Source organism: Phyllobates terribilis, unplaced genomic scaffold (assembly GCF_046119375.1).
Source record: "Phyllobates terribilis strain yellow unplaced genomic scaffold, ASM4611937v1 Scaffold_3__8_contigs__length_932513732, whole genome shotgun sequence".
Lineage (NCBI taxonomy): Eukaryota > Metazoa > Chordata > Amphibia > Anura > Dendrobatidae > Phyllobates > Phyllobates terribilis.
This window is the reverse complement of record NW_027362763.1, coordinates 548091204-548113935: the sequence shown is the minus strand read 5'-3', so window position 1 is coordinate 548113935 and position 22732 is coordinate 548091204. Positions and strand designations below refer to the sequence as shown.

The following is a 22732-nucleotide window of genomic DNA, read 5'->3' as shown; positions in this document are numbered from 1 at the left end:
ACTGAAGGCCGGAGACGGCGCCGAGAAGGGAGCCGAACGAATGGAGGCAGGTAAAGGGGACGTCACTACCCCGAGCCGGGAAACCGCGTGCCTGCCCCAGCTCCCCGTCGCAGAGCCCGAAGTACCCCCTGCCGTGCCCGTCGCTGCAACGTCACCGCCGCAGACTAGGCCTCAAACGGAAGCCGCGACCCCTGTGACGTCACACGCCTCGACCCCGAGCGTGGCCAAGCAGGAAGTACCATCGGCCTGGTCGCAAGGCCTAGTACCCCCGGGCGACGCAATACCAACAGCGCCTCCTACCTCCGCGGAGCCCCCGGCCTGGTCGCAGGGCCAAGTAACACAGGGCGCCGCCGTTCTTACGGTGCCCTTTACTTTCAAGGTGCCCCAGGCCTGGTCGCAAGGCCTGGTTAACCCGGGCGCCGCTACCACCACGGCGCCCATAACACCTAAAGTACCGCACCTGGGTGAGGACCTGTTCGCCCAGCATACGTGCCCGGATGGGCAGCCCTTCATATGGCCCCAGGAGTACATTCAGCTGGAACTCCAGAGAGCAAGGCCCATGTGCGAGCCCCTGATTCCGGCTCCGAAGCCTGTAAAGAGGACCTCGCCCCCGCTGGAGGAGGCACAGTTCGAGTGGGACCCCACCGGAGAAGACCTCATGGGGTTCACTCAGGAGACTCGGGCGGCCGCAGCGGAGCGTGCAGAGTGCTGCCGCCAGCAGCTCGAGGTCTTTGAGAGGGAGCGGAGAGAGAGGCGGGTCCGGGAACAACAAGCCCAAATAAGGAGCGCAGAGCAGAAGAGCCGGACCAGGAGAAACCCCCGTGCAGCGCATGGTCCCCGTACCATCGGGACTGTGATAAAGTTCAATCTGCAGCATGGGTGGGGTTTCATCAGGGATCACCGCACCCCAGGCGACGTCTTCGTGACCAGGAGAGACGTTGAGTCCCACCTACCGGAGGGACACAGAGGTCGTGACCTGTATTTAGGGGACGAGGTCACCTTCACCCGGCACAAGTGTGCCAAAGGACCCTACGCCCTCCATGTGCATCGCCTGACGGAGGAGGAGCTGCGGTGTGAGGAGGAGCAAGAGGACCCGGACGGGTCTGAAACTGAAACTGTCCACAAAGAAAGAGCAGGAGGACGCCGTCGTTGAGTACGGTAGTGAAGAGACTGTATAAAGTTGCCCGTCGGGGTACCAAGAACTGTTACTTATTTAAAATATGTTCCCCGTTGGGACAAAGTGTGAACTGATGCCCGTGTGTCCCTAGTTCCTAATACCTGGCCGAGGACTGAGAGCGGCCATATATCCCCTTGTATATAGTTGCGCTTCCTAAAGCGCCCCCTACCGGTTTTATAGGGAACTGTTTAATTCCAAAAGAGACTGTCGCACTTTACCCGGTCACAAGTTGCACCGTGACCGGAGGAACCAGAAACAAGAATGTTGTTAATATGAAAAGTTTTATTGCTGATAATATATGATGTTTTATATGTTTATGTTTTATGAAAAAAATGTATGTTTGTGGATGTTTATATCTTACAGCCCGAGGACGTGCTGTGATTTACCAGGGGGGAATGTAGCACCCTGAGGATTCGGCTGCTACAGGGGTATTGCACCTCAACCCAGAGGTGTGGTATTCCACTCCCGGGTAAGGATGGAGTGTGGAACTGAGCTCAGTTAGCTGCATGCACTACACACATCCCATTTCCGAGGAACAGACCGATGGTACTCCCACTAGAGAAATGTGCAGGTACAACAGAGTCTGTTCCTGGCTGGAGTGGGAGGGGGGTGGAACATCCCAGTAGTGTAGGGGCAGATAGGGGGAGCAGCCTGGGTAAAGCTAGGAGCTCATTGGGTGCTGGTCACCTGAGCTCACACATAGAGGGAGTATATAAGGTGGGAACCATCTTAGATCAGGGTCAGTCAGAGAGACGTCAGTCTTTGCAGAGGAAGAGAGCAGAGGAGAAGAGCAGCTCCAAGGCCCAGAGAGAGAGAGAGGAGAAAGAAAGACCCAGAGGGGGAGAAAGAAGGAACTCTGAGAGCCCAAACTAAATCAAAGGGTGAAGAGTTGGCAACAGGGTACCGGATCCCAAGCTGGCAGAGGCTACAGCACACCTTAGCCAGGAACCGGAGGTCGTGGGCAGGATCGATCTGCCACGATCACCCACTAAATCCACCCAGAAGGCAGACCAGGAATAGGGTCAGGGAACCCAGAGACAAGGGTTTACCACCAAGAGGCCCGAGGGAGCCGGACATAGGTGGATCCCTGGTGGGGAAGGCCAGAGAAGAGGACAGGACAGAAAGGGAGCTCAGGACCACGCTCCAGAATCACCTGGGGGTTGGCAGTAAGTAAACAAACCCTGAACTGCACAGCCCGACTCTGACTCTCATTTTCATCCCCGCTGCACCACCACAACCCCCATCCTCTGCAACTGACCCCCTGAGGCTATACCCCTCCCGTTGGGGGTTATACTACCTGAGCTGCACATACAACACCAGCCTCAGTGGACCCTGCTGCAGCGGCGGCCGTACTGACCGCAATTCAACGGGTGGCGTAGTCGACACAAAAGAACATCTAGTAACATCATAAGGACTGCCACACACTGAGCTTGACACCCTGGGCACGGACCGGGTCACAGCCACTCGGAGACTACAACCCCCATCTGATCCGGCTCCGGGTATCCCCCAAACAACACTGGCCCAGGGGGCGCGTCACTATCACGCTGCACAATCCTACCACCGGCCTCAGCGGTCTGCCCTGCAGCGGCAGCTCCTTCGCTGCATTCAACGGGTGGCGTAGTCGTCCAACATCTACCGCTAATACATCGCCGCTCAGTTTGACTCCCTGGGCACGGACCGGGTCACCGCCACGAGACTACAACCCTCAACAGATCCGGCTCCGAGTAAGCTCCCGCGTGCGCAACGCAGCGCGACACAGGCCCAGGGGCGCGTCAGCTTTTGGCGTAGTCGGCAGGATTCCGTGCCCGCAACCACCGGGTACTGCGTGCCTGAAAAAAGAGACTTTTAAACTTACCATCGGTGAAGATTCCCGCCATCCGGCGCCATCTTCAGCCTTCTTCCCGCCATCGGTGAAGATTCCCGCCATCCGGCGCCATTTTCAGCCTTCTTCCCGCCTTCCGTGGAGTTTTCCCGCCGTTGGACGCCATCTTGAAGACGCCGCACGGGAAGAAGAGGGGCGTGGACTCCGAAAGCGCGCGAGAACTGAAGCCCCGCCTCACGTCCGGACGTTGCGTAAGGTCCTGGAAGGAGCCCAGCAGACGCCGACGTCACAGGAGCACGACGGAAGGTCCTCAACCCTGACGATCCACTGCGGAGCCGCGGCCTGCGGAAGAGGATCATCGCAAGGTAGGCCACGGTCCACTAGGGGGGAGAAGGATGTCGGATACGGAGGAGAGCTTCACCGCTTCAACCCCCGCCAGCGCCACCGCTGTTGCGGTCATGCCTTTCACCATGCCCTATATCCCGGGGGCAGCCTGGCTACCCCAGTACTCAGGGGAGTCACATACCCTGCATGACTTTAGAGAAAAGCTGGATAGCCTCTTCCAGGTGTACCCCCTCACAGAGGAGCAAAAAGTGAGCATCCTGGTGGCCCAATTAACCGGGGCAGCCCAAAGGGAGGTAAAGTCCTGGCCACCTGGGAGGAGGACTGTCGCAGAGATACTAACCCAGCTAACCGAGGAGGAGCTGCAGTACTACCAATACGAGGAAAGCCAAGAGGACCCGGACGGGTCTGAGGACTACCCTCAGGAGGGAGCACAAAGAGGACATAGCTACTGAAGGGAAGTAGCGTGAATAAAGAGCTGTAAATAGTTACCCGTAAGGGTACAAGGACTGCTGCTAATTAAAATATGGTCCCCGTTGGGATTAGTGAATTGTTCCCCATGTGCCCCTATCTTAAACCAGGCTGAGGACTGTGAGCAGCCATTCCTTATCCCCACTGACCGAGGACTGAGAGCGGTCGTTCTTTCCCTCTACCTGGCCGAGGACTGAGAGCGGCCATATCCTGTAAATAATTATGTGTTTCTAGTTATTTATAGGAGTCCTTGGTGGATTTATCGGGAATCCTTGTACAATTGGTTGGAGCGTAACCCAGGAATGGACTAAAAGACTGTTAAGGACTCGGGGCAGGACAGACCCCTACCTGGTTACGTCTCCCTGTTTTGGTGAAATGGACACCTTTGTTTTCTTCAAAGATTGCACCCGGTTGCGGACACGCCGTAACCATCTTTATGTGTTTTTCTTATTGTATTATTATTGTTTATACCTTGTTATGTTTTTCTAAAAATATGTTTAGTCCCGGAGTACTAAATTTCACTAGGGGGGAATGTGGCACCCCAGGGGTCTGGTTTCCACAGTAACAGCAATGTTATGTCTGAGAGCAGGTGGGAGGTCTCTTGGTCAGGAATCCTATGCATGCCACACCTCCTGCCCAGTCCTGGGAGGGGAAGAACTTCCCCTATATAAACCTGGGGCTGAGGCAGGGTTAGGAAGTTCAGAGGGAGAGTGCAGCCAGGAGGGCTGACAGGGAGCTGTGGCTCCGGCTGGGCCCAGCTCCTGGGCCATGCCAGAAGTAGAGAAGAAGTAGAGACAGAGAAGAGAAGCAGATCTAGGAAAAGAACATCAGGAGCTCTGTGGGAGCAGTGCTATAAGGAGTCAGGGCTGGCAGCTGCAGAGCTCGCCCTGACTGAGAAGCTATCACCGGACCCGGAGTCCGAGGCTGTGGGGACTAATCTTTACCCAGCAGCAGAAACCGCCCGGCAGGGGATTTCAGGTCCTCTTTCCAAGAAACCCGAAGGCACGGTCACACGCGTGGGACCAGCACCGCCGTCGTGGAGCGGACGCCACTAGAAGGCCCCGAGTCACCGGCCATATGGGTGAGCACCACACGGTACACTCAGGGACGTGGGCTACTTATACCCGCCTCTAGCAAGGTAGCCAGAAGAGTACAGTCAGTTGGGAGGCCTACAACTCCGCCTGGCCAGGGGAGATCCCATCTGCTCAAGGACTGACCAGGCCCCGATCGCTAGCCAGTACTCCGGGAGGGTCTATCTTTATCACCAGTAAAGACCCTGAATTACACCGCATCGTCTCTGAGTGATTCCTGCTACCCCCATCATCCACGTCGGCTGCCCTGAGGCCATACCCCTCCCGTTGGGGGTGATACTATCACGCTGCACAATCCTACCACCGGCCTCAGTGGTCTGCCCTGCAGCGGCAGCTCCTTCGCTGCATTCAACGGGTGGCATAGTCGTCCAACATCTACCGCTAATACATCGCCGCTCAGTTTGACTCCCTGGGCACGGACCGGGTCACCGCCACGAGACTACAACCCTCAACAGATCCGGCTCCGAGTAAGCTCCCGCGTGCGCAACGCTACTCAGCACAGGCCCAGGGGCGCGTCACCTCCAATTAGAAATGTAGTATAGTTTTTCTGATTTGCTATGTTTGTTTCCTCATGTGCAGGCATTGCAGGACCTTAGGTATCCATGGTTATGACGACTGATATAGTGATAGTTAGCTAGTTGCTAGTGGTCGTAACCATGGATACCTAAGGTCCTGCAATGTCTGCACATGAGGAAAGAGACATAGAAAATGAGAAAAACTATACTACATATCTAATTTGAGGTATTTGCTAATATTATTATTATTACATCTACCACATATTGGGATAGAATCTTGAAGATGGCAATAGCCCTTTCAAGATTGCCGTTCACCAGGAAACCATCTAACTTGAAGGAGCTGGAGCAGTTTTGCCTTGATGAATGGGCAAAAATCCCAGTGGCAAGATGAGGGAAGACTAATCCAAAGCGACTTGCATCTGTAGTTGATGCAAAAAGGAGGTTCTACAAAGTACTGACTTTAGGGGGGTGAATAGTTATGCACACTGAAGTTTTCAGTTATTTTGGCCTATTTGTTATTTGCATCACAATAAAAAGAAAACCAAATGTTCACAGATGTAGGCATGTTCTTTACATGAACTGATGCAAACCCTCAAAAAAACAGTGAAATTTCATGTTGTGAGGTAGGAAAACACGAAAAATGTCACGGAGGTGAATTCTTTTGCAAGCCCCTGTATAAGTGATATGTCTACAGCTAAGAATACGGAAGTGTTCACATTAGCAGGTTCTCTGTGAGCTGTTTGATTAGTAATAATCATCTTCACAAGTTTCTTCAGCTTCAAATTTTTTTTACAGATGCTAGAAAAATGTAACAAGCAAAAGATTGCCTTATCTTTGGGGACTGCCCAGGAACTTCAGGCGGTTGGCAGCCCTGCCCATTACCAGGAGCTCTGGCTTGTTTAGGGTGTGATGCCAATAACCTACTGATAGGAAATCACCCATTATAAAAGCCTTCTTCGCTGGGTGTTAGTCGGTTTATGTGTGGCAGGGTACCTGTCCTGTGAGGGCATGGCTTAGGCTGGTACCGTGCCAGGATTCTGGCTCATTTGGTGGGTTACTGTGGCACACCATATTATGTGACAGCATTGGGGCAGACTGAATACATGTAGGAGGTCCTGCCCACAGACTAATAGGGGCTATGGCTGTAACAGGTGGCTCTGTGCCCTGTCACCCACCGCTGAGTGCAGACAACACCCCATAGGGCTATACTGCCGGCCAGTTCTGATGGAAGGTTTCCTATGGGCTTCTCCTATGGTGACGTGCGGGACTGGAGGGAGAGGCAGGTAGAGTGACACCAGGTCGCAGCCGAGGGAGTGGCGGCCGGGAGGGCGGAGGGAGGGACCTGCCGCACTAAGTTTGCCACTCAGCAGCCATATTGCAGTAAAGGAGCACCCGGGGAGACAGGGCACCTCGGGCAGTGACTGGCATTGGGGTGAGTTTCTGTGCTGCGATAGTTATCTCGTTTATCCTCAGTAAGGAGAACCCCGGTGGCGGCAGGTGGCACCAGGAATACCGACCTTTCAGTGCCAGCAGCCTCGGGCACAGCTCTCCTTATGCACTAAAGCTGGTATGTGAAGCACCTGTTGTGGTGAGTGAGCCCTCCAGTATGGGGAGCATTCCCGTGTGGAGGGTACTCTACCCCTGTGGAGAATAGTCACCCTGTGTGGAAAGTAGTCACTCTGTGCAGGAGCACTGACCCCATGCGGAGGGTAGTGACCCTGTGTGGGGGCTACTGACCCTGTGTGAGGAGTACTGACCACATGCGGAGGGTACTGACCCTGTGTGGGGGGTACTGACCCTGTGTAGGGGGTACTGACCCTGTGTGGGGAGTACTGACCCTGTGTGAGGAGTACTGACCCTGTGTGAGGAGTACTGACCCCATGCGGAGGGTACTGACCCTGTGTGGGGAGCACTGACCCCGTGCGGAGGGTACTGACCCTGTGTGGAGAGCACTGACCCTGTGCGGAGGGTACTGACCCTGTGTGGGGAGTACTGACCCTGTTCGGAGGGTACTGACCCCGTGCGGAGGGTACTGACCATGTGTGGAGACCACTGACCCCGTGCGGAGGGTACTGACCCTGTGTGGAGACCACTGACCCCGTGCGGAGGGTACTGACCCTGTGTGGAGAGCACTGACCCCGTGCGGAGGGTACTGACCCTGTGTGGAGAGCACTGACCCCGTGCGGAGGGTACTGACCATGTGTGGAGACCACTGACCCCGTGCGGAGGGTACTGACCCTGTGTTGTGTGGGGAATACTGACCCTGTGTGGAGAGTACAGACATTGTGTGAAGAGTACTAGCCCTATGTGGAGAGCACTGATCCTGTATTGAGGGTACTGCTCCATATGGAGTACTGACCCTCTGTGAGGAGTACTGACCCTATGTGACCGTATGTAGTACTGACCCTATCTGAGGAGCACTGACCCTGTGTGAGAAGCACTGACCCTATGTGAGGAGCACTGACCCTGTGTGAGGAGCACTGACCCTGTGTGAGGAGTACTGACCCTGTGTGAGGAGTACTGACTCTGTGTGAGGAGTACTGACCCTGTATGGGGAGTATTACCCTGTGTTAGGAGCACTGACCCTGTGTGAGGAGCACTGACCCTGTGTGAGGAGTACTGACCCTGTGTGAGGAGTACTGACCCTGCGTGAGGAGTACTGACCCTGCGTGGGGAGTACTGACCCTGTGTGGGGAGTACTGACCCTGTGTGAGGAGTACTGACCCTGTGTGAGGAGTACTGACCCTGTGTGAGGAGCACTGACTTTGTGTGAGGAGCACTGACTTTGTGTGGGGAGTACTGACCCTGTGTGAGGAGTACTGACCCTGTGTGAGGAGCACTGACTTTGTGTGAGGAGCACTGACTTTGTGTGGGGAGTACTGACCCTGTGTGAGGAGCACTGACTTTGTGTGGGGAGTACAGACCCTGTGTGAGGAGCACTGACTTTGTGTGGGGAGTACTGACCCTGTGTGAGGAGTACTGACCCTGTGTGATGAGTACTGTGCATGGCATGTGACTGTTTCCTGGGGCCGGCTTGTGTGCTGAGGTGCCATGCTTGTCTGTCATAGTGCAGAACCCAGGTAGGAGATGAGCACGTCCTGTGTGTGCACAGAGCATGGGAAGCGTCTGAGCCCATTTTATACACAGCAAAGGTAGAAAGTGGCAGAACAAGTTAGTCGTTAGACAGGTAGAGGTGGGGCGGCCGAGGGCCTCCATTACTGCCTGCTTCACTTCCACCACAGAGCATTGCCTCACGCTGAACTCTGCCTAAATAGGGGTCATTCACCTGGTAGCCACATTGTATTTGTGAGAGACACATGCCAGTCAGTAAGGCAAAGTGCCCACACATGGCATCCACCTCATGACACTAAGAGGTTGTTATTTGATATACTGCGATACATAGCCCCTGAAATGGGGAATTATTCCTTCCCACATCCCCCATATCTAGTACTGTTACTGTGGAAACATTTGGGTGATTGGAGAGAGGGGAGTATATTTTGCTATTGATACGAGGCAGGGTGGCACCAATCTGACCTGGTGCTCTGAATCCCCTATATGCCAGGGGCTGTGAAAATGATCTCTGCCCTTTGGGTGCTAAGTAAGGAGCACAGTAAGATTCCTCAATGAAGAGCCAGTCCTCATCAGAAGCTGAATGGGTAAATGTGGAAAGCTGCGCTCCTGAATACGTTCAGCATTATGGGTGTGGTGGAAATGACCTTTTAAAGGTTGTAATTGGACTTTCTGCCACTGGGTGAGGCACGCTCCTTCATAGTGACTAGTTTTACTTGTGATTCATACACCTTACCACAAAACCTTAAATGAGCTGCTTCCCATAATAATCCTCACATCCTGTAAGGCTGGACTACAGCGCGTCTCATAAAGACACTTAAAAAATCTAAGTTTAGTCCCTTTTTTGTTTCTAGGTGAAATATTGGTCCTGGAACCTAGAATTTTCTAATTGGCAAGACTTTTGAAACAGAACCAACCATGCCAAAACCGGTAAGTCTGCAGGATGTGATCAAATTTCTTGTTTCTTTTTTATGTAATAGAATAGTATTAATTACGCTGTATTATGTCGGACGTTTATACCTTCTTAAAGGGGGTCTCCAAAGGGTCAGCTGCTTCCATTGCTTGACTGTAGGTAAACTACACAGACTACGTTAGGACTACATAGATTACATTGCTTTCATTGTAAACGAGAGAGGGTCTCCTTGATCTGATATCAATGATTTTTGTTCTATTTTATAGTCTGTGCTAATTTTCGGGTGGATATGGGCTACTTAAGATTACAGTGGTGCTTAGCTCTGCCTTAAGCCAAACTTTTTTTTTGTGTAACAAATTGGTGCTGTCTAAAACAAATTAAGAAGATTAAAACAATCGGATCGTCATGAAATCAATTAGTGAATTTGTATGCAATGATCCTTTTAGCTTTTATGACATATGAAAGAATGGGGAAGTGAAGGCGACTTGTGATTGGCTGCGCTTGGCTCAGGTGCCGCACTCACTTCCTCATTCTATAGTGTCATTGATGGACGGACAGCTCTCTCTGATAGTGCATATCTTCACAGCATGACAGCACAGTAAGATTATGAAGAAAGCTAGATTTATTATTACTGTACTTTCTGCTGTAGAAAACCTTTCAGACTTGGTAGAATATTACATAAGTTGTGTTTAATACTTCATTTACATTACCTGCATTGGAGTGACATTGTTGTCTTCTATCCTGTTGCATCCTCCTGTTGTCCTACACAATCTTGCTTGAGTTGTGAAGCTTTTCAGGGAGGCTAGTTGTCACCAAAAGGGTAGGGTTACTCTCATCAGACTTTGATCACCGTTTGATCACAGATTGATCAGAGTGACATCAGTTTTTCTTCAATGTGGAGAGAAAAAAAAGTAAAGTTTCTCCATACTGACAGTCCTTGAAAATTGGACTCCAATTTTTTATCACGAAACTATAGACTTGTATTGACGATTTTTATCCGACACTCGAATCAATATCGGACATGTCTCCAATTTTTTCTGCGGACCACTTGGTGTGAGGAAAAAATTGGACATGTGCTCAGCCCCATAAAGTATCATAGGTGTAAGTGCTATCCATGAAAACCACGGATAGCACTCATCAAAGAAAATCGGTCACGTGCACGAGCCCAGCGTGACATATCTAGTTTCTCGCATACTTTCTGTATTTGCAACATGTTCGGCCTATAGGTTGGAAGGTATATATAGGCATTATTCCCCAACGTATCCAATATATGTCTTCTATTTGTCACTCAATAGCCATAAATTAACATACATTTTTGCAGTGACTCTTTTCCCCACTAGTTTCCTCTACAGTAAAGTAAAATAGGTATATCAATACATACCATCTGAGGTGGCAAAAAGGACGCTTTAGTCCGTCCCTGGATAAATGGGAGTCAGTGGATACTATGATCAAAATTAGTGTTTGTGCTGATTTTTCTCTAATGTATATAGTCAGCTTACAGTTATACTGAAAAAGTGTTTTTAAGAATGCCCGTTTCACGATTATCTTGCCATGTAACCAGGCTGCCGATCAAAAGCAAAATGCTCGTTCATCAGATGAAATGATCTCTCGAGATCACACTTTCATCCATTACAAATGTATAGTGATAAAGCGCGGTTCACGTTTGATGATTTTCCTTTCGGTCCCATTCGTATATGCTCATAATGTTTCTTTAGAGGGCATCACACACATACAATGAGTGCTGAGATATAATTCATTTTCTCAACAATAGATGTAACTGGTGGCCTGAATGTTATCAGGATTTGCAAGCTCACACAATGCACCTGTCATCAAAATAAGAGTTACGATTGCCAGCTGACCAATGTAGAATTTGTGTTTGTTCGTGTAACTAAAGGCTTTTAGACAATGACACAGTTCTGCAATTACATTTGGTCACAAGACTTAGCAATAAAAAGTCACGTTCTAGTACTGGCTACGAATCTAGTAACAACAGAGGATGTTGTGCCAAGGGGCCCATTGTCCACCTGGCCACACTACAAGCAAGACTTAAAGCATTATGGATATATATATATATACAGTCATATGTAAAAGTTTGGGCACCCCTATTAATCTTAAGCTTAATGTTTTATAAAAATTTGTTTTTTGGCAACAGCTGTTTCAGTTTGATATATGTAATAACTGTTTGACACAGTAATGTTTCTGCCTTGAAATGAGGTTTATTGTACTAACAGAAAATGTGCAATCTGCATTCAAACAAAATTTGTCAGGTGCATAAGTATGGGCACCCTTATCATTTTCTTGTTTTAAATACTCCTACCTACTTTTTACTGACTTACTAAAGCACTTTTTTTGGTTTTGTTAACTCATTGAGCTTTGAACTTCATAGCCAGGTGTATGCAATCATGAGAAAAGCTACTTAAAGTGGCCACTTGCAAGTTGTTCTCCTGTTTGAATCTCCTCTGAAGAGTGGCATCATGGGCTCCTCAAAACAACTGTCAAATTATCTGAAAACAAAGATTATTCAACATAGTTGTTCAGGGGAAGGATACAAAAAGCTGTCTCAGAGATTTAACCTGTCAGTTTCAACTGTGAGGAACATAGTAAGGAAATGGAAGAACACAGGGACAGTTCTTGTTAAGGCCAGAAATGGCAGGCCAAGAAAAACATCAGAAAGGCAGAGAAGAAGAATGGTGAGATCAGTCAAGGACAATCCTCAGACCACCTCCAGAGAGCTGCAGCATCAACTTGCTGCAGATGGTGTCACTGTGCATCGGTCAACTATACAACGCACTTTGCACAAGGAGAAGCTGTATGGGAGAGTGATGTGAAAGTAGCCGTTTCTGCAAGCACGCCACAAAAAGAATCGGCTGAGGTATGCAAAAGCACATTTGGAGAAGCCAATTTCTTTTTGGAAGAAGGTCCTGTGGACTGATGAAACCAAGATTGAGTTGTTTGGTCATACAAAAAGGCGTTATGCATGGTGGCAAAAAAACACAGCATTCCAAGAAAAACACTTGCTACCCACAGTAAAATTTGGTGGAGGTTCCATCATGCTTTGGGGCTGTGTGGCCAATGCCGGCACTGGGAATCTTGTTAAAGTTGAGGGACGCATGGATTCCACTCAGTATCAGCAGATTCTTGACAATAATGTTCAAGAATCAATGATAAAGTTGAAGTTACGCAGGGGATGGATCTTTCAGTAAGACAATGATCCAAAACACTGCTCCAAATCTACTCAGGCATTGATGCAGAGGAACAATTACAATGTTCTGGAATGGCCATCCCAGTCCCCAGACCTGAATATCATTGAACATCTGTGGGATTCATTTGAAGAGGGCTGTCCATGCTCGGCGACCATCAAACTTAACTGAACTGGAATTGTTTTGTAAAGAGGAATGGTCAAAAATACCTTCATCCAGGATCCAGGAACTCATTAAAAGCTACAGGAAGCGACTAGAGGCTGTTATTTTTGCAAAAGGAGGATCTACTAAATATTAATGTCACTTTTCTGGTGAGGTGCCCATACTTATGCACCTGTCAAATTTAGTTTGAATGCAGATTGCACATTTTCTGTTAGTACAATAAACCTCATTTCAAGGCAGAAACATTACTGTGTCCAACAGTTATTACATATATCAAACTGAAATAGCTGTTGCAAAAACACCAATTTTTATAAAACATTAAGCTTAAGATTAATAGGGGTGCCCAAACTTTTTCATATGACTGTATAGATAGATAGATAAATAGATAGATAGATAGATAGATAGATATACACTGCTCATAAAAACAAAGGGAACACTTAATCAACAGAATATAACTCCAAGTAAATCAAACTTCTGTGAAATCAAACTGTCCACTTAGGAAGTAACTCTGATTGACAATCAATTTCACATGCTGTTGTGCAAATGGAATAGACAATAGATGGAAATTATTGGCAATTATCAAGACACCCTCAATAAAGGAGTGGATCTGCAGGTGGGGACCACAGACCACATCTCAGTACCAATGCTTTCTGGCTGATGTTTTGGTCACTTTTGAATGTTGGTTGTGCTTTCACACTCGTGGTAGCATGAGAGAGACTCTACAACCCACAGAAGTTGCTCAGGTAGTGCAGCTCATCCAGGATGGCACATCAATGCGAGCTGTGGCAAGAAGGTTGGCTGTGTCTGTAAGCATAGTGTCCAGAGGCTGGAGGCGCTACCAGGAGACAGGCCAGTACATCAGGATACGTGGAGCGCAACCTCATCAGGAGCATGCCCAGGCATTGTAGGGAGGTCATACAGGCACGAGGAGGCCACACACAACACTGAGCCTCATTTTGACTTGTTTTAAGGACATTACATCAAAGTTGGATCAGCCTGTAGTGTGTTTTTCCACTTTCATTTTGGGGTGACTCCAAATCCAGGCCTGCATTGGTTAATAAATTTGATTTCCATTGATGATTTTTGTGTGATTTTGTTGTCAGCACATTCAACTTTGTACAGAACAAAGTATTCAATGAGAATATTTCATGCATTCAGATCTAGGATGTGTTATTTGAGTGTTCCCTTTATTTTTTTGAGCAGTGTATATATATATATATATATATATATATATATATATATATATATACAGTTAGGTCCATATATATTTGGACAGAGACAACATTTTTCTAATTTTGGTTCTAGACATTACCACAATGAATTTTAAACAAAACAATTCAGATGCAGTTAAAGTTCAGACTTTCAGCTTTCATTTGAGGGTATCCACATTAAAATTGGATGAAGGGTTTAGGAGTTTCAGCTCCTTAACATGTGCCACCCTGTTTTTAAAGGGACTAACAGTAACTGGACAGATTAAATAATTGTAAATAAAATGTTCATTTCTAGTACTTGGATGAAAACCCTTTGTTGGCAATGACTGCCTGAAGTCTGAAACTCATGGACATCACCAGACGCTGTGTTTCCTCCTTTTTGATGCTCTGCCAGGCCTTCACTGCGGTGGTTTTCAGTTGCTGTTTGTTTGTGGGCCTTTCTGTCTGAAGTTTAGTCTTTAACAAGTGAAATGCATGCTCAATTGGATTGAGATCAGGTGACTGACTTGGCCATTCAAGAATATTCCACTTCTTTGCTTTAATAAACTCCTGGGTTGCTTTGGCTTTATGTTTTGGGTCATTGTCCATCTGTAGTATGAAACGACGACCAATCAGTTTGGCGGCATTTGGCTGGATCTGAGCACACAGTATGCCTCTGAATACATCAGAATTCATTCTGCTGCTTCTGTCCTGTGTTACATCATCAATAAACACTAGTGACCCAGTGCCACTGGCAGCCATGCATGCCCAAGCCATCACACTGCCTCCGCCGTGTTTTACAGATGATGTGGTATGCTTTGGATCATGAGCTGTACCACGTCTTCGCCATACTTTTCTCTTTCCATCATTCTGGTAGAGGTTAAATTTGGTCTCATCTGTCCAAAGAATGTTCTTCCAGAACTGTGCTGGCTTTTTTAGATGTTTTTTAGCAAAGTCCAGTCTAGCCTTTTTATTCTTGATGCTTATAAGTGGCTTGCACCGTGCAGTGAACCCTCTGTAGTTACTTTCATGCAGTCTTCTCTTTATAGTAGATTTGGATATTGATACGCCTACCTCCTGGAGAGTGTTGTTCACTTGGTTGGCTGTTGTGAAGGGGTTTCTCTTCACCATGGAGATTATTCTGCGATCATTCACCACTGTTATCTTCCGTGGGCGCCCAGGTCTTTTTGCATTGATGAGTTCACCAGTGCTTTCTTTCTTTCTCAGGATGTACCAAACTGTAGATTTTGCCACTCCTAATATTGTAGCAATTTCTCGGATGGGTTTTTTCTGTTTTTGCAGCTTATGGATGGCTTGTTTCACCTGCATGGAGAGCTCCTTTGACCGCATGTTTACTTCACAGCAAAACCTTCCAAATACAAGCAGCACACCTCAAATCAACTCCAGGCCTTTTATCTGCTTAATTGAGAATGACATAATGAAGGGATTGCCCACACCTGTCCATGAAATAGCCTTGGAGTCAATTGTCCAATTACTTTTGGTCCCTTTAAAAACAGGGTGGCACATGTTAAGGAGCTGAAACTCCTAAACCCTTCATCCAATTTTAGTGTGGATACCCTCAAATGAAAGCTGAAAGTCTGAACTTCAACTGCATCTGAATTGTTTTGTTTAAAATTCATTGTGGTAATGTCTAGAACCAAAATTAGAAAAATGTTGTCTCTGTCCAAATATATATGGACCTAACTGTATATATATATATACTCTCACTAGTAATAAAAGTACACTGGGCAGAGCTGTGGAGTAAATGGGAACTGATCTGCAGTACCTGAGGGCAGCCACTACATATTTGTAGCATCCCCGCTCCGAATTTCCATCTGCTGCGGGACCTGTAAGCAGCTGAACTATTACCGTTGCCGGTTTGTGGATCACCACTGATCTGATAGGTCAAAAATATCTAAAAATAGGTTATCATTACCAAGTCCTGGACAACTGATTTAAGGATTTATTGAGCGATCACTTGAAAGAATGTTCGTATGAATGTTTGATTAAGGCCTGGGCCACTCTGCGTCTGTAGCTCTACTGATTGCTTTTAACTATTTAAGTGGTAGCTGCAGTCCACCCAATTGCGTATAACTCAATGTATTGTTTCCAACAGTAGTTTAAACTGTAAAGACAACCTCACTAATGATTGTACAAAACCCTGATGGTTGCAACATGTGAAGATGTTAAACAAGTGCCTATAGACTTGCTATAGCCTCCATCAGCGATCAATGAAAGAAATTTATTCATGCTTTTAAATAGACCATTTACATATCAAGTTCCGACTTCCAGTTTTCTCTTTTTTTTCCTGAGTGAATGGCTGAGGATCGGAATTCACAATTGTCCAAAGTTCTTTCCCTTCATTTTGTTCCTTCTTTTCTTTTTTAATGTATTTGTTTTGTGTCTAAGGAACGCTTCTAATGAATTTGTACATGCCCCGTTCCGTATATCATTTGTTTCTCTGTTAATACCTTTTTAAGCACAGTTGTCGATTTGCAAACTTAGCGGAGAGTGACAGCAACTGGGGAATAAGAAATCTAGAAATGCATTGAGACCAAAGAAGATATATAGAAACTCTCAAAAGCTAGCAGGTCGCTTTATGGAGAAAGGAGAAAGCCTGTGTGGTCTAATGTCAGATTTTCCAGGTTACATCCTAACAAAGGGATACATGTTTTGATCTTAGGAGAGACAGTTGTTAATAGGATTAAGCATGGTTGCTAGGGGCTTGACAGAATACAGTCAAAGGCTGGTCTGTGTCTGAGTGGTGTTTTAATACCCGTGTTGTCATGTCTGATCAGCAGGAAGTCTAATTAATGCACACAACAACAAAAATCGCAAATAATCTGACGCTGCGCTTATAGTGCAGAAAATGCTGCCGTACTGGATTCACAATACAAACTGTATACATTATTCAGTAGATCGCTTAGACCTGATGAGGCTGGTATATTTACTTTAAAATGTAATAATCAGAATGGCTGTATACTCCTCAAATAAAAATTTGCAGCTAGAGCTGAAGGGCAAGGAACTGTTCTAAAAGAATCATACTGCCATTGCGATATGGATTTCAAAGTAAGCACACCGGTCTCATCAGGTTTATGAGATCTTTATAATAATGTATGCCTTTTGTATTGTGAAGTCAGGTGACTTATCCTCTTTAAGGATCATTTGTTATTCTAATTTTTAATCATTGCATTCATGATTCAAACTTTTTTATCCTTTATTTTTTTTTTAAGGCCAGGCAATGAAATCCTTCTTAGAAATAATAGATAACAGCCCTAAAAGTTAAATGTAAAAAAAAAAAAAAATTCTAGTTACATCCAATACCTGGCCTGTAGGATATGTCAAGCCCTTCGCTAGTCAACAGCAAATATGGCAAAAGTTTATTTTGTGTAACCACCACTAATAGTGGCCAATGTATAGTAGGTATAATAATCGTCTTATCACAAATAGTGTGTAAGAATATCTACATTCAATAATTATCATAACGAGCAAAAGGATGATGTTACCCACTCACGTACCTGTACAGAGATCACAGATGGGGCAGAAAGTATAGCATTACCCATCATTATGGGTCTTAATAGTAAATATAGGAATCATTTAAAAATGAATTTAACAATGCGGACACTGTAAAATATAAATGGCATCTGGATTGAAGCATATGTAGAGTTGTTTATAGCATCCGATGTACAAGATTTGAACAAACAACAAAGGGTTACAGCAAATACAAGTAAAGGCTGTCTGTAAAAACCAGTATGTAGGGTCGATGTGCTGGTCACGGAGTGTCTGTGTACAGCAGTAACTGAAATGACCGCTTTCCCATCTATTGCATAGACAGCCCTACTATGTACCAGTAGGTTGTGGTCATCGTAAAATACATATCTTACTACAGATATGGCAATTCTGTCTTTGTTTGTTACAGGAACATACAGTATGCGGAGGAAGGAAGATGAATGGGAGTCAACAATAGTTTTACACTTGTAGCTGCCTGTAGGACACTCAAGCTGAATGTGCTTTTAGTTTTCTTTATTGTATAAATATATACATGATGCCATTTATATTATGTAGATACATACTAATATAGTATATATTAGGTAAAGCTAGGGTCAGGCTTGTGCTCCCCCAAATGTACTTTTCTTAAATAATGGTTCTGTATTAATTAGTTAAAAATAGCCGAGACTAACATCTTTTTGTCTCTTTGAAGTCTATGGTGAAAGTACTATTTTCATGTAAGTCTGTAAATAAGCACAATATTATAAACTAAGCCTAATAAGTTTTTGGTGTAGCCACTGATTGCTGCCAACAATTAATTGTGCTGCTCTGAGTTCTCGTAACGTTCATGTCATTTACTTTCTACCGGGACTGTAGGCTCTCTTACAACAGAGAATTAGGTTCTGCTCCACAGGAAAAAATTGCTGATCCTCTGAACATAATTCTGTAAGTATGACACTTCAGTTAGTTATATAGCCACCCATTTTCCAAGGTATGATACTCTCACCCAGGAACAGAAGAGATCCATAGATTAATATAAAATACAATAAGTTTATTAATCAGAATATTAAAAAACAAATGAATAAAAGTAAGTATATAATAGGGAATGCCTCAGAAAAGGGATACACAATATTCCCGGCATAAAATATAAAGTGATCTAATAAGTGCATAGCATAATGTCAAATTAATAGATGAAATAATTCCAAATCCAATGTCTACTAGTAAAGTACTATGATTCCCCTTCTAAGACCTGCCAGGACCCTAGATCACCCTCCACAGCTGTGCCCAAAGATGCCCCTGAAAAAAGCAAGGCAGAACGCGCGTTGGGGTGAAGGGACACAACGCCAGATATTTCTTTACTCTGTGACCATTGCAGTACTAGGTAATTATACCAACTTGTATATGTTTGATACTTTGGGCACGGCTGTGGAGGGTGATCTAGGGTCCTGACAGGTGTCTTAGTACTTTGCTAGTAGACATTGGATTTGGAATGATTTCATCTATAGATTAGACATTATGCTATGTACCTATTGTATCACTTTGTATTTTGTGCCAAGAGTATTGTGTGTCCCTTTTCTGAGGCATTCCCTATTATATACTTACTTTTATTCATTTGTTTTTAAAATTTTGATTAATAAACTTCTTGTATTTTATATTAATTTATGGATCTCTTCTGTTCCTGGAGTATCATACCTTGGAAAATGAGTTGTTATATAATTAATTGAAGAGCCATACCTTGACACAGATACAGACATTTTTGGTTAATAGTTCTGCAAGTGTAGGCTCCATAAAGAAGGACTCAATTTTGAGAGAATCATTGCTCAGCTTTCAGGTCCCCTCGAGTTTGTATTGATTTACTGGCCATGATAAAGCAACATGTACTCTAGTGCTCAAGGTTTAGCTGCGACGGTATTCTAGTTTTCGTTTCACTTTTCACTGTAAATGGCAAACTTCGCAGTGATCCAGACAATTATAAACACAATGTCCGCGTCAAACATAGGAATAGATTAGAAGCTCTGAGATGAAAATAGCAGCTGCAATAATCCAGTGATACAATGATTATAAGAGCAACCAACACACCGATGACATGGTATTTCATCACCGAGGGCCCATAAATACCTTACATATCTTTCCAAATTTCACCGTCTTATCAGTTGTTGTAGTAGTGGACAGGATTCCAAGATGGGGCTTGTTGCTTAGTAGCAAATCAGTTGCTGATTCATTAACTAACAGAGGGGAAGAATGACGCAGATAAACATTAAGGTGACTACATTTATAGATTATACTTAGAGCATGATTCAGTGGGAGTATCGGGATGTGTCCAGCTATTTGTATTGTACTGCATTGATCACACGCCTTAGGTACACAGGAACCAAGTTACCGAAGAATGCGAGGGCAATGTTCAGGGAATGCCAATGGTAAAGTTAATCATAGACTATTTCTGATTGCGGTATGTGTATATGTAACTATGTGCACATAATATATATTGCTCAAGATTTTAGGAGCCTTTTAGACCATATGTAGAAACCAATAAATTTATAGGGATCACAAATGAATATTTTAAGTACCCAATGATCAATAACCTATACATTTGTTTAAACTTGATAAAGCCCCCATAGGCTACATTTCCCAAACTATGTTCTTCATATTTATACAGTATTGCCATATTGTTTTGTTAATAGTGCATTGCCCCACTTTGTGAATGTCCAGCAGCCTGTCATCATGTCAACCTGCATCGGGATAGTTAGTGACATAAAGAGATAAAGTGGCATAAAGAGAATTGCAAAACTTGGATATGTATGTACTCCCAGTACTCCAAATCTCTTTACTAAAAGAGCAAATCTATTCTTCTGATCTCAACTTTTGATCTATCAAGTTTTTGACCATTTTTTTGTATAGACCATTTATGTAAAGGTTAATTATGTTCCTCTTCATTGAGGTGCATTTGCGTGATTTGTGGTGTTAAGCATCTTTGTCGATTGGTGGTTGTTAAATAGTCTCTTTAGACCAGTTGAATGCATTTCCCATGCACACAGAATGATCGGTAATAAATCGTTCTGTCTGCATAGACTATGAATAACCCTATTTTACTGCCTTAATGGAGAAAATAAGCGCTTGACTTTCCAACTGCTTAAGATACCTTCTCCCTGGAGTACAGATCACCCAACTATGATTGTGGAGGGAGCAGATCTCTTATAGTGTATGTTCAGTCTCTATATAGCAGTCACAGTGAGAGCAGTGCAGGAGCTGGATCTGCACAGCGCTCTCCCTGTGATTTCAGTGTATCCCTCTATATATACTCCTGTATAGGAAAACACGCTGCCGTGGCCCTTGGTCACCGGTGTCACAGACTGCCTGCTTTCCCCACAAGGGCTCTGGGATTGTCTCTCCTGCACAATGCTCTCACTGTGGCTGTAGTTTGTTCAGGTATACAGCCTCTATAAGGCCGGAGACACATTAGCTTATGGCATCCGAGGTGAGAGCATCAGATGCAATATACTAATGCTCCTGCTCTACTGCGAGCGTGAGCCGAGTGTCAGTGCTCTGTGCTCCAATCCTCTCGCATGAGAGAATTGGAGCACAGGTGCGGAGGAGACAGAGAGAGTAATTTCTCCATCTGCTCCATTGCCAGCGTCTGCAAGAATCGCACTGCACTCGGTGATATCCGAGTGCAGTGCGATGTTTCACACGCACCCATAGACTTGTATGGGTGCGCGCAATCTGGTTAACAGATGCAATCGCAGCATGCTGCGATTGTTTTCACATTTCGAATCAGCATGAGAAAATAATCACATATGTGAGCTGCACCGTAAAGTAACATTCTGCTGAGTGCAATCCGATTTTTTATCAGATTGCACTCTTCCCATTACATCACAAGTGGGAGTGAGCCCTAAGAGCGTTGTGCTTGAGTGAGGTTTCAGCCCCTCCTCCTCCGCTTATTGAGTGCTCTATACACAGAGACTGCGCACTCTATGGAGTCTCTGTTCCCCCCACACTCATAGTTGGGGTACGGATCTGTTCATTTGTAAACCCTTTATCATCAATTTTCTCCATGAAAGTGGCAAAACAGTGTAAATAACCTTATTATTAATAGTTTCCAAATTAAATTTCTACCTTTAACATTGAGGGATAAAGAAAAGTTTAGTTATTCTTTAACCCATTCCCATCCCCCTTCTTGGCGTGTCACTTTATGTGATAGAAATGCTTTTTCCGATCCCAGTGTTTCTGAGACTATGTTCCCACAATGTGTATTTGGGGAGTTTTAAATGTTGCAAAATTTCTGCACCTATTAGATCAGTTAGTTTAATTGCATATTTAATCATTACAGTTTTAGTGCGTTTTTTATTGCGCTTTTGATGCTGAGGTTTTTGTCTCTTTTTAGTCATGGCCCCACTATCAGTATTTGGTCAGTATTCTGTCATTATTTTTTCTCAGGAGTGGGAGCCAAAACCAGGAGTGGGTTATACTCACGTGGTCAAAATTGTTGTTTAACCCCTTTACAGCCTAGGGCGTAATGGTACGTACCAGGCTGTCACCCCCTGTTCAACGCGGGCTCCGGCCCTGAGCCCACACTGAACCAGGCACGTCAGCTGATTTATACAGCTGACATGTGCCCGCAACAGCTGCGGGTGGAATAGCGATCGACCCGCGGCTGTTAACATGTTAAATTCCGCTGTCAATCTCTGACAGCGGCATTTAACAGCGCCAGCGCCGGTAGCGCGTCACGTACCCCGCCCATCGGTGACTCCGTCACATGATCGCGGGTCACTGATGGGTGGGCATGACAACCATGGGTCTGCAGCAGACTCCAGTGGTTGTCATGTACTGATCGCTATGAGCGCCACTCTCCTATGGAGACTATAGAAGCAAGCAAAAAGTGTAAAAAAATGTTTTTAAAAATATTAAACATTAAATTAAAAAAATATAAAAGTTTAAATCACCCCCCTTTCACCCCATTTAAAATAAAATAATAATAATAAAAAAAAACACAAACAAATAATTGGTATCGCCGCTTTCAGAATCGCCCGATCTGTCAATATAAAAAAAGAATTAATCCGATCGGTAAACGGCGTAACGAGAAAAAAATTCTAAGCGCCAGAATTACGTTTTTTGGTCGCCGCAACATGGCAATAAAATGCAATAACGGGCAATCAAAACATTGGATCTACCCCAAAATCCCAAAATGGTAACAATAAAAAATTCAGGTCGGCGAGCAAAAAACAAGCCCTCACCCGACCCAGATCCCGAAAAATGGAGACTCTACGGGTCTTGGAAAATGGCGCCATTGTTTT

The 22732-nt window shown here is 45.4% G+C and overlaps 1 protein-coding gene across 1 annotated transcript in view; it reads left to right on the top strand.

Annotated features, from left to right (window-relative positions):
* Nucleotides 1–6715: 6715 nt before the first annotated feature.
* Nucleotides 6716–22732, top strand: part of EZR (ezrin) — a 101699-nt gene continuing 85682 nt past the window's right edge. Inside the window, exons 1-2 of the mRNA XM_073671361.1 lie at nucleotides 6716–6850; nucleotides 9342–9417. Of these exons, the coding sequence (XP_073527462.1) occupies nucleotides 9406–9417 (12 nt within the window). The 5' untranslated portion in view covers nucleotides 6716–6850; nucleotides 9342–9405. The remainder of the gene's footprint in view (nucleotides 6851–9341; nucleotides 9418–22732) is intronic.